The 12,115-nt window shown below is 43.1% G+C and overlaps 1 protein-coding gene across 2 annotated transcripts in view; it reads right to left on the bottom strand.

The window, feature by feature from the left end:
- The window catches only part of tub (TUB bipartite transcription factor), a 557,742-nt gene that overhangs the window by 53,354 nt on the left and 492,273 nt on the right, over positions 1–12,115 (bottom strand). For both annotated transcript variants that reach the window (XM_068046318.1, XM_068046319.1), the window contains exons 4-5: positions 8,710–8,877; positions 3,624–3,736 (exon numbers count right to left, since the gene is read on the bottom strand). In XM_068046318.1, coding sequence (XP_067902419.1) covers positions 3,624–3,736; positions 8,710–8,877 — 281 coding nt within the window. The remainder of the gene's footprint in view (positions 1–3,623; positions 3,737–8,709; positions 8,878–12,115) is intronic.

The raw sequence follows: 12,115 nt of genomic DNA, 5'->3' as shown, positions 1-12,115 counted from the left end.
TGTTGAAGGGTAAATGTTGACTGGGACTTGAGAAGAACTCAACTATTCTTCTTTGCATAGTGTCATGGGATCTTTTACAATGACCTGAGGGGTAGACGAGGCCTCAGTTAAACATCCCATTTGAATCCTGACACCCTCCGTACTGCACTGAACAACAGCAACTTGCATTTATATAGCACATTTAAACACAGTAAAATGCCCCAAGGATCTTCACAGGAGTGTTATCAAACAATGTTTGACATCGAGTCACAAAAGGAGATATTTGGACAGATGACCAAAAGCTTGGTCAAAGAGGCAGGTTTTAAGGAGTATTTTTTTTAAGGGGTTAGGGGAGGAATTCCAGAACTTGGGCCCTAAGAAACTGAAGGTGCAGCTGCCAATGATGGAGCAATTAAAATGGGGATGTGCAAGAGGCCAGATTTGGAACAGTGCCAAGATGTTGGAGGGTTATAGGGCTGGTGGAGGTTATAGAGGTAGAGAGGGCCAAGACAATGTAGGGATTTGAAAACAAGAATGACAATTTAGAATTTGAGGTGTTGCCAGAATTTAGGTCAGCGAGCACAGGGGTGCTGGATGAACGGGTTATGGTACCACTTAGGACATAGTTAGCAAAGTTTTGGATGAGTTCATTTACTTAGGGTGAAAGATGGGAGGCCAGCCAAGAGAACATAGGAATAGTCAAGTCTAGAGGTAATAAAGGCATAGATTAGGGTTTCAGCAGAAGATGAGCTGAAGTGGGGTGGAGTTGGGTGACGTTATGGAGGTAGAAATGGAGGTCTTGGTGATGGAGCGGATATGTGATCAGAAGCTAAGCCCACTGCCAAATATGGCACTATGGTTATGTACATAGAAACATAGTAAAATAGGAGCAGGAGTAGGCCATACGGCCCTTCGAGCCTGCACCACCATTCAATATGATCATGGCTGATCATCCAAACTCAGTACCCTGTTCCCGCTTTCTCCCCGTATCCCTTGATCCCTTTAGCCCTAAGAACTATATCTAACTCTTTCAGTACTAAAAAAATGTTTCACTGTTGTGTTTAGCTTTATCTGCTAGGCTTTTTCTAGGTCTCTGCACCTCTGACCATCCTTTTAAAATGTATCAGCATTTTCTTGTATTCATCTCTGTGAGCCTCCTTTGCTTTCTCTCAATTTTCCTCTTCATTTCACTTGAATTTGTTTGTTACTCAATTTAGAGTCATGTTTGTTTAGTCTGAACTTTCGTTATAGTTCAGCCTCAAACAGTTGCCATGAAGAGGGATGGAGTCGGTGTTGAATGAACAGAGCGTGTGGCAGAGAACAAAGGCAATGACTTCCAACTTCCCAATGGTTAGGTGGAGGAAGTTTCTGCTCATCCATTACTGGATGTCTGATAAGCAGTGTAACAAATTAGCAACAGTGGAGGGGTCAAGAGAAGTGGGGGTGAGGTAAAGTTGGGTGTCATCAGTGTTCATGTGGAACCTAGCATTGTGCTTTCAGATGATGTTGCCAAGAAACAGCATATAGATGAGAAATAGGAGGTCAAGGACAGATCCTTGGAAGACTCCAGAGGAAACAATCCAAGAACAGGAAGAGAAGTCATTGCAGATGATTCTCTGGCTACAAATGAGTGAATAGGAATGGAACTATGTGAGTGCATTCCCACCCAACTGGACAACGGAAGAAAGGCATTGGAAGAGGATTGTGTGGTCAACTGTGCCAAGGGCTGCTTATTATTAGTAAGATTCTTCTGTAAGTGCCAGTGGAGCCCAATTGCAGTTCGTTACCTGTACCTAGCCGTTAAGCAGACTTTCAGTTCTCTTTAGCCATTTTGAATCTGCCCAATGGACACTATAGATGTTTATTATCCAAGGACATTGATTGTAAACTGTTATCTCACACCTTGATCTTCACTGCTACCGACACTTGTAACAGAACAAGCATCAACTTAAAAGTCAGATAACTCACAGAAAATGGAATAGTTAGCTTTAACCTTGATGGACAAATTCTTGATGTTACGAGATTGCTTCCGTTTCTTTTGTAAAATATGTTTTAAAGAAGCTATAGTTGAATTCTGGACATTGAGTCATCTGGAGATTGCTGAACATTGTGTTTTAAAAAAGAAACGGGAAGGTCAACAGAAGGTTGGCTAGTAAGCAAGTCTTACTGAAAAGCATCTGTTTGCAAATAACCCAGCAGAGGTTGTGCTTGTGACTCTGAAAGGATGTTTGCAAAGGAATGACAAGCCAAGATTTATGGTAGTCACAGGACTTGTTTCCAGAAAAAGTTAGTTTCAATTTGAACTCTTAAGAAAGCCAGTTGGTGTTTGGCCTGAGAAACAGAAAGAAGGAGTTGCTGTGTGCCTGCCAGGAGAAGACAGCTGATATCTTTCTCTCTTTGAAGAATCCATGCATCTTTAAAGAATTCCTGCATCAAGTTTTACTATTTCCTCCTGTATTTGAAGAAGACTTTACTGCTATGTTGCTGCTATAAGACCTAAGAAGATCCTTGTTGCTACTTCCTGCCCTAAAGCCTGACTGGAGATTTCTGTACTGCATCTTTTTGGAAGCCTACCCAGACTGATCATCAACATCGCCTGAAAAGAACTGTTCTAGGAAGATTCCATTGACAGGCACCTATTCGCGTTTGGGACACTTCACCAAAGGACTTCCTTCCATACCTTCTTTTAATCGTAAGTGTTTTTTTTATTCCTTCTATTTCTTTGTAGCAGCTGCAAAGAAAAATCCCTTTTTTCCCCTGGTTTACCAATTGTATAGGTGAGTATGTGCGTGAGGGCTAGGATAAATACAAAGCTTTAATATTTCAATTTGCACCTATGTTTGCTTTATTATTGGTTAAAACGTTGTTAATAATAAATGGATAGTTTTGTTGTTCATTAAAGAAACCTGGTTGGTGTGCTTTATTCTGGGGGGAAAATAGAGTATCTGATTGACGATTTCGGTAGGTGGAAAATTTAAATATATGTTGTGACCTGTGGAGAAGTGGGATTGAATTAACAGTGCAGTCCTCCTGCCTCGGTCATAACATTAATAAAAGCTGGATTTGTGATCACTCTAAAGTTGATACAATTCAGAATCAGAAATCTTGCATTGAAAAAACTCAATGTTATCTGAGGCTACAGTACGAGAGCAGACACACACATGGATATAATGCCCAGTCCAGAGCTACAAAATGTGGCAGAAGTAATTATGCCATCCTTTACTGCACTACTGTACCATTTCCATCCTCAACAGCAGCAATCTCACTCTGAGTGAGGCCCACTATTTGTGCTGAATCATGGGCAGTTTCACGCTGTTGGCCTTTGCTATTCAAATTAATTTCAAACAGGATCCTAACGTTCAATGGACAGATGGAAACATCATCCCATCAAAAAATAGAGGAACACTAAATGACATAGTCACTCACCAAAAATAGTTGTGCCAACCTTTAACTGGAATGAAGGATTTAAGAAAAGGCTGTTTTTGTAAATCACGATGTAGTAAATATGGTAGGGAAAAGAAACCTGAAAAGTGATTCATGGAAAGGAACTATAAAGGTTGAAGAAGGAGAGATTTCTAACACTGCTATTTGGACCCTGGTCTATTCTTTTGAACAAATGTGAAGACATTCTTTCCCATGCTCACCTTATTGGATTTTTTACTGCAAGCAGAGCCAGGCCTGGTGTTACTGTTCAATTGGGAAGAGCTGGAGCTATCTTCATCTTCTTCCTCATCAAAGTTCATGCTGCTAGAAATACCTATTGAGGCAAAAATAATCGGTTAAAGTCAACTTTCTGGGTTATATTCTTATTAGTGCAGTAGACCTATGCTTAAGGATTGGTATCTATATTTATAAAAGTTGAACTGGCCTAGATTGCACAAGACCAATCAACTGTTGGGAGGGAGATCATAATGAGTGAAATGGATCACACACCCACCCAAACAACTGCAGGTAGGTTTTATGAATTTGTGCTCCAGATACATCAAGAATCCTTCATGGGAATTTGGGAATGGAATTTATTAGCTGGAAAATCCTGAGGGGCTCAGTTACCTCCAAGGATGTCTGGAGCTTAAAGCTCTACACCCGGAGCACAAATTCATTATATCAAATCTATGGAACTGTTATTTATTTTTAAAAGTGCAGAAATGGTTTGTCCAAGAGGGTAGAGTGAAAGGTGAGAATGCAATGGTAGCAAGAGGGTTGATAGTGAGAGCAGCAGGCAGTCACATTAGTAACCATAAGTCTTAAATGGTGTGATGTGTCCCAAGTGTCAGGGTAAGCAAAGTAACAAGAGCAAATTTGGAGGCTCTTGCAGCAGGAGGAAGATCAGCTTGAAGTTGTGGTTCTTGTCAAAACCAATAGCATTGGGAAGAATATGATTACGATCCTGCAAAGTTAGGTCCAGCAGTTATCCGAGTAAAGTAAAAAGTACGATCTCAAGATTGCAATTCCAGGATTACTATCAGTATCAGCACTGGCTAGTACAGGAGTATTGGATTAGGGAGAAAATTGTGTGGTTAGAGGTGTAGCATAGGAGAGATGTTATCGAGTACCAGGGTATTAAGACCAGTTCTGGTACAGAATTTGGCTGTACCAATAGGTTGGCCTACACTGGAATAAAGCTGGGAGCAGTATCTTCATAGCGAAGTTAACTAGAGCAGTGGGCGAATGTTTAAACTAAGACAGCAATGAGAGCGGATAAACAAGACAGTAGACTAGGCACTATGAGAGGAAAATTAGCTGTAGCAACTGAAATTCCTGGGAGCCTGCTCCACTGGTGCAGCAGAGCAGACCCACTATCTGACCATAGTCAAAGAAAGAAATGCCACATCAAACTGCAGGACCAGTTCATTTGCATTGCTTGGAGTGGGCATATCATGCCTGCAAGGGCTCTTCAGCAGTGCTTGCCCTGAACTCCTGGTAGGAATGTCAAAAAAATGCCTGTTGTGTGATTGCCTTTAAGAGTGATGTCCCTTTAAGATCTTTGTATGCTCAGGAGCTGAGTACCAGGATGCAGTCATGTGACTACATGCCAGGGTCACTCTGTAACTGTAGCACCAAGAGGCAAGACTTGTAAATAGTTAGCTACACTGATGTTGGTGCGCCTGTCCTCCCACTTGATATGCAGGATCTTCCACAGGCAGCATTGATGAAATTACTCCAGTGCTTTGAGGTGCCTCCTGTAGGTTGTCCATGTTTCAGCCCCGTACTGTAAGATAGGGATCACGACCACATGGTAGACCATGAGTTTGGTTTCAGTTTTGATGTTGTGATCTTCAAACACTCGCTTCCTCAGGTGGCCAAAGGCTGCACCAGCAGATTTCAGGCAATGCTGGATTTCTTTGCTAATGTCAGCCTTCTATGAAAGATAACTTCCAAGATACTGTAAGTGTTTCACATTTTCCAGGCACTCATCATGAATCCTAATCAATGGTGCTGGGGCGTGTGCATTTGGAGCTTGCTGATGTAGGACTTTGGTCTTCTGAATGTTCCGTGTAAGTCCAATCTTCTCATATGCCTCAGTAAACACATTGATGATTCTCTGAATACCTGTTTCCGCCACAGCACTTACTGCAGCATCATCAGTGTATTGGAGCTCAATGACTGAAGTCGGGGTGGTTTTAGTTTTTGATTGGAGTCGTCTGAGATTAAATAGTTTATCGTCCATTCAATAAATAAGTTGCACTCCAGCAGGGAACTTGTCTCTAATCTGACGGAGCATGGCAGCTAGCAAGATCGAAAGAAGAGTTGGGGCAATCACACAACCTTTTTTGGCTCCTGTTTTAACTTCAAAGGCATCTGTAATGGATCCATTGCTGAGGATCACTGCTAGAATATCATCATGAAGATGGCGAAGGATTGTAACAAATTTTGGAGGACATCCATTCAACAGAATATGTGCTCGGAGTGGAAGACGCCTGTACATGACATCTTTTAACATGGAGAAACAGTTGCACACCAGCTTCCACACGTATCGTGGAAGAATGACATCTTGATCCAATAGCAGGGAAACCAAGATGATTGGGGGTTTCATTCTGCTGCAGCCTTCATCCACCATCTTGAACCCCTGCAGGCCATGTGATGTTGGTGTACGCACAGTGCTGTTAGGGAGGGAATTCCAGGATTTTGACCCAGCAACAGTGAAGGAACAGCGATATAGTTCCAAGTCAGGATAGTGTGTGGAGGGGAACTTGTAGGTGGTGGTGTTCCCATTTGCCTGATGCACTTGTTTTTCTAGGTGGTAGAGGTAGTGGGTTTGAAAGGTGCTAATGAAGAAGCATTGGCGAGCTGCTGCAGTGCACCTTGTAGCTATTATACATGCTGCTGCCACTGTGCACCAGTAGTGGAGGGAGTGAATGTTTAAGGTGGTAGATGGGGTGTCAATCAAGCAAGGTGCTTTGTCCTGTGTGTCCAAGTATGCAGATTGCTATCTGAACAGTTGAGCTGTTGAATGTACTGCTAGGCACTGGCTTTGAGGTTCAAAGCTTGTGTTTTTTCTGAGACGATCATTTACTGAAAAATGAAGCTGAAAGCTTCAGAGTTCTGGGGAAATCAGAACTGAATGAAACCAGTTAAAACAAACAGTCCTTTGATCAGAGGTGTGACCAGAGACATGAGACTGGGGCTCAGGTTTTTCAGTTTACAAGATCATTCTGCAGCCTGTTGAAGCAAGCAGCAGGGTATGGTTTAAAAAAAGGTTTTCAAGACTGCTGAATTGAAACAAGCTGGGAGCTGTTTGTTTTAAAAACAAAGACTTGATTCTGAGAGCTGGCCATTGGCAAATATGATTTGTCACAGCTGTTTTCAGTGGCCTAAAGAGCTACAGTGAAACCACTCCATCAAGACTGTTGTGAGTAGGACCGGGGTTGTTCGAAAGGCGACAAGAACAAAACGTTTAAAGGCGGACTGCAATGCTCACTATCGACAACAAGCTTTTACTTCCATTTCAGCATCTTGGAGGACAGGAGTTGGACATCTACCTGAAGAAGTTCATGGTTTTGCGGAACTATGTGACTGCTTGGTGCTATCTTTGCTGAGGGGACAGCTCAGAAAAATTATGAAATCTATCTTTGTTTTATCTGATAATTAACGCATATTCTTTAAGCTGTGTACACAAGTTGACCATGATTTAACTGTCAATTCATATTTAATTTATGTTGGTTTTTGTTTGAGTGTTAAAAGTAAAATTTATAATAGTGAAATCTTGTCTGTTTTTTCTAAATTGGGGTCAGTCGGTAGATTGGATTCTTTTGGTTTGTGATCTCCATGGGGATCATAACACCTGAATGGTGTTAGCTTCTTGAGTGTTGTTGGAGCTGCACTCATCCTGGTAAGTGGAGAGTATTCCATCACACTCCTGACTTGTGCCTTGTAGATGGTGGATAGGCTTTGGGGAGTAAGGAGGTGAGTTACTCGCTGCAGAATTCCCAGTCTCTGACCTGCTCTTGTCACCACCATATTTATGTGGCTTCTGGTCAATGGTGATCCCCAAGGATGTTGATGGTGAGGGATTCAGCAATCGTAATGCCTAGTTAGCTAAATTAAAATGCAAGTCTTACCAATACGTAAATCTAGTTTTAAATGATGGAGTTCATCAATGAAGACCTAGCAGACCTGTCAGCACCATTTAAAAAAAACATACAGTGAATGAAGAACTGGGCTGCAAATCAAAATGGAGAATTTGTTGTGGGATCAATTTAAGTTAATTTGCATAAATTTGTAACATGTATTGAGATGAGTTTAAGCACAAGGTGTTGCCTCAAGAATCTTTAAAAGCTTCTTTCTCCTGTGCAATCGGGTATTTGCCCTGTCTGCTTCAATTGACTCTTCAATAGCTAAAGAAATTTGAAATGCTGCATAAAATGTGGGCTGTAGTAGCTTACAATATGTGCCTGCAGAGACTTACTCTTAATAAGGTATGAAGAAAAGAGTTTAACAGAGAACAGATGTAGACTGAGGCTCCACTTTCAAAACTCCAAAATAACAGGGAAATCAAGATAAATGTCAACAACATTGCCATGACTCAGTAGCAATTGACATGTTGAAGACAATAGGATCTGTCTTGGAAGGCAAGTTCCTGACAACACAAGACTACTCAGTACTTACTTTTGATATTGTTTGTAGCTATGATTAAATATGATTAGAGAGATCACTTTAAACTGTCATGGAAGAGCAAAGCTGGGAATGTGAATGGTTTAGTGGGTTAGAATGCTATACTTTTAAATCTGTGGACTGGGATTAAACCCAGACCCAACTGATGGGATGAAATCTGGTCTTTCTCTTATATGAAAAGATCCTTCATGCTTTGAGTTTGAGCAATATTGACCTACTTCCTAGTGGCTTAGGGCTTTAGCATAATTCAATCATTAATTAAATATTCATCCGCAATCCTTCACTCAGAGCAGCCGCAGAACTTGTGATGTGAGAAATGATAAAAACGTACGAATTAATTAGGTAGGTTGGGCCAATGGAGGTTTGGTGGGGTAGAGTAGAGGGAACTTTATTCTGCATCTAGCCATGTTATCTCTAACTTTGGAGTATTTAATGCTGACACTGGGAGGGGGGGGTGGGGGGGGGTAATAATTTGTCTTTGGAGTCGCCCAAAGCAGGCACTAGCCGTTTTTACACTCCACCTAATTTTTTTCCTCACAATCATTCAATTGGGCTATTTATTTGCAGGATACTGTAGGTTTCAATACATACCTTTCGACAAGTTACAAATTATCTCACCTTTTTTCTGCATCGTTACTCGAAGGTCCTGCTTTGTTGCTTGCTGTGCACTGGCCGCAGTGTCTGCATCAATATTATCATCATTGCTGGACTGTCCAACAGTGAGAATCTGAATTTGACTTCCCACATCCTGGACATCATCCTGAAAGGCAGCTGGACCATCGATCCCTGGTGGATCAAAAGATATCAACTGTAAGTTCAACCATGTGCTAATATCAGAACATCCTTAGCTTTCATGGTTTTGGGTTAAATCATAAAGGAAGTAGCTTACACCATGAATTACATTACTAATGACATAACAGCCAATTGATCACTGTACTCCAGAAAGTAGTTCAAGATGCACACATTCCCCCAAAAAAGCTGATCAAAAATAGCCCTAAATATGAGCCTTCTGGCACATGTGGAAACAAAAACTTAGGCTAAAAGTGCAATGGGGCATCGGCAATACTTCAAGAAAAATAAAGGAACTTTCATTTACATAGCTGCAGGTACACCAAACCATTCCATTATTCTTACTGAAGGGTGAAAGAGCTAAAGTACATACGAACATACAAACGAACATACGAATTAGGAGCAGGAGTAGGCCACTCAGCCCTTCGAGCCTACTCCGCCAATCAGTAAGTTCATGGCTGAACTGATTACTCCACATTTCCACCGACCCTCGATAACCTTCCACCCACTTGCTTATCAAGAATCTATCTACCTTCTTCTTTGGTCTCCTTCTCTTGAGAGACAATGGATAAGCACCTAGAGGTGGTCAGTGGCTTGTGAAGCAGCACCTCGAGTTGCTAGAAAGGCCAATTCTAGAGTGACAGACTCTTCCACAGGCGCTGCAGATAAAATTGGTTGTCGGGGCTGTTGCACAGTTGGCTCTCCCCTTGCGCTTCTGTCCTTTCTCCTGCCAACTGCTAAGTCTCTTCGACTCGCCGTGCTTTAGCCCTGTCTTTATGGCTGCCCGCCAGCTCTGGCAATCACTGGCAACTGACTCTCACGACTTGTGATCAATGTCACAGGACTTCATGTCGCGTTTGCAGACGTCATTAAGGCGGAGACATGGACGGCCGGTGGGTCTGATACCAGTGACGAGCTCGCTGTACAATGTGTCCTTGGGGATCCTGCCATCTTCCATGCGGCTCACATGGCCAAGCCATCTCAAGCGCCGCTGGCTCAGTAGGGTGTATATGCTGGGGATGTTGGCCACCTCGAGGACTTCTGTGTTGGAGATACGGTCCTGCCACCTGATGCCAAGGATTCTCCGGAGGCAGCGAAGATGAAATGAGTTGAGACGTCGCTCTTGACGGACATATGTTGTCCAGGCCTCGCTGCCGTAGAGCAAGGTACTGAGGACACAGGCTTGATACACTCGGACTTTTGTGTTCTGTGTCAGTGCGCCATTTTCCCACACTCTCTTGGCCAGACTGGACATAGCAGTGGAAGCCTTTGCCATGCGCTTGTTGATTTCTGTATCTAGAGACAGGTTACTGGTGATAGTTGAGGCTAGGTAGGTGAACTCTTGAACCACTTCCATAGCGTGGTCGCCAATATTGATGGATGGAGCATTTCTGATATCCTGTCCCATGATGTTCGTTTTCTTGAGGCTGATGGTTAGGCCAAATTCATCACAGGCAGCCACAATCCTGTCGATGAGACTCTGCAGACACTCTTCTGTGTGGGATGTTAAAGCAGCATCATCAGCGAAGAGGAGTTCCCTGATAAGGACTTTCGTACTTTGGTCTTCGCTCTTAGACGGGCAAGGTTGAACAACCTGCCACCTGATCTTGTGTGGAGGAAAATCCCTTCTTCTGAAGACTTGAACGCATGTGAGAGCAGCAGGGAGAAGAAGATCCCAAACTGTGCGAGAACACAGCCCTGTTTCACGCCACTCAGGATAGGAAAGGGTTTTGATGAGGCACCGCTATGCTGAACTGTGCCTTTCATATTGTCATGGAATGAGGTGATGATACTTGGTAGCTTTGGTGAACATCCGATCTTTGCTAGTAGTCTAAAGAGACCATGTCTGCTGACTAGGTCAAAGGCTTTGGTGAGATGAATGAAAGCAATGTAGAGGGGCATCTGTTGTTCGCGGCATTTCTCCTGTAGCTGGCGAAGGGAGAACAGCATGTCAATGGTGGATCTCTCTGCTCGAAAGCCACACTGTGCCTCAAGGTAGACATGCTCAGCCAGCTTCTGGAACCCGTTTAAAATGACTCGAGCAAATACTTTCCCCACTATGCTGAGCAGGGAGATTCCACAGTAGTTGTTGCAGTCACCGTGGTCAACCTAATTCTTATAGAAAGTGATGATATTGGCATCGCGCATGTCCTGTGGTACTGCTCACTCTTTCCAGCACAGGCAAAGCAGTTCGTAGAACGCTGAAAATATAGCAGGCTTGGCACTCTTGATTATTTCAGGGGTAATGCCGTCCTTCCCAGGGGCTTTTCCACCGGTTAGAGAATCAATGGCATCACTGAGTTCTGATTTTGTTGGCTGTTCGTCCGGCTCATCCATGACTGGCAGAGACTGGGCTGCACTGAGGGCGGTCTCAGCGTCAACATTTTCCTTGGAGTACAGTTCTAGGTAGTGCTCCACCCAGCTCCATTTGCTTGTGTTGGTCAGTGATTGTGTCCCCTGGTTTGGACTTGAGGGGGGGGGGGGCGATCTTCCTGATGGTTGGCCCAAAAGCTCTCTTAATGCCATCATACATTCCTCTGATGTTTCCGGTGTCAGAGGCCAGCTGAATATGACTGCATAGGTGTTGCCAGTAGTCATTTGCGCAGCGCCTGGCTGTTCTTTGTGCAGCCTCTGCCTTGTACTACCTCTGTCTTAAAAATATTCAAAGACTCTGCTTCCACCACCTTTTGAGGAAGAGAATTCCAAAGACTCACGACCCTCTGAGAGAAAACATTTCTCCTCATCTCTGTCTTAAATGGGCGAACCCTTATTTTTAAACAGTGACCCTTAGTTCTATATTCTGCCACAAGGGAAACATCCTTTCCAAATCCACCCTGTCAAGATCCCTCAGGGTCTTATATGTTTCAATCAAGCCACCTCCTACTCTTCTAAATTCCAACGGATACAAGCCTAGCCTGTCCAATCTTTCCTCGTAAGACAGCCCACCCATTCCAGGTATTAGTCTAGTAAACCTTCTCTGTACTGCCTCGAACACATTTACATCCTTCCTTAAATAAGGAGCCTAGTACTGTACACAGTACTCCAGATGTGGTCTCACCAATGCCCTGTATAGCTGAAACATAACCTCCCTACTTTTGCATTCAATTCCCTTCGTGCCAAATGATAACATTCTATTATCTTCCCTAATTACATGCTGTACCTGCATACTAACCTTTTGCGAATCATGCTCCAGGACACCCAGATCCCTCTAAAGTAGACAAAGCACAGTTTGCAG

Source organism: Heterodontus francisci, chromosome 14, assembly GCF_036365525.1.
Source record: "Heterodontus francisci isolate sHetFra1 chromosome 14, sHetFra1.hap1, whole genome shotgun sequence".
NCBI lineage: Eukaryota > Metazoa > Chordata > Chondrichthyes > Heterodontiformes > Heterodontidae > Heterodontus > Heterodontus francisci.
This window is presented reverse-complemented; position numbering and strand designations above follow the sequence as displayed.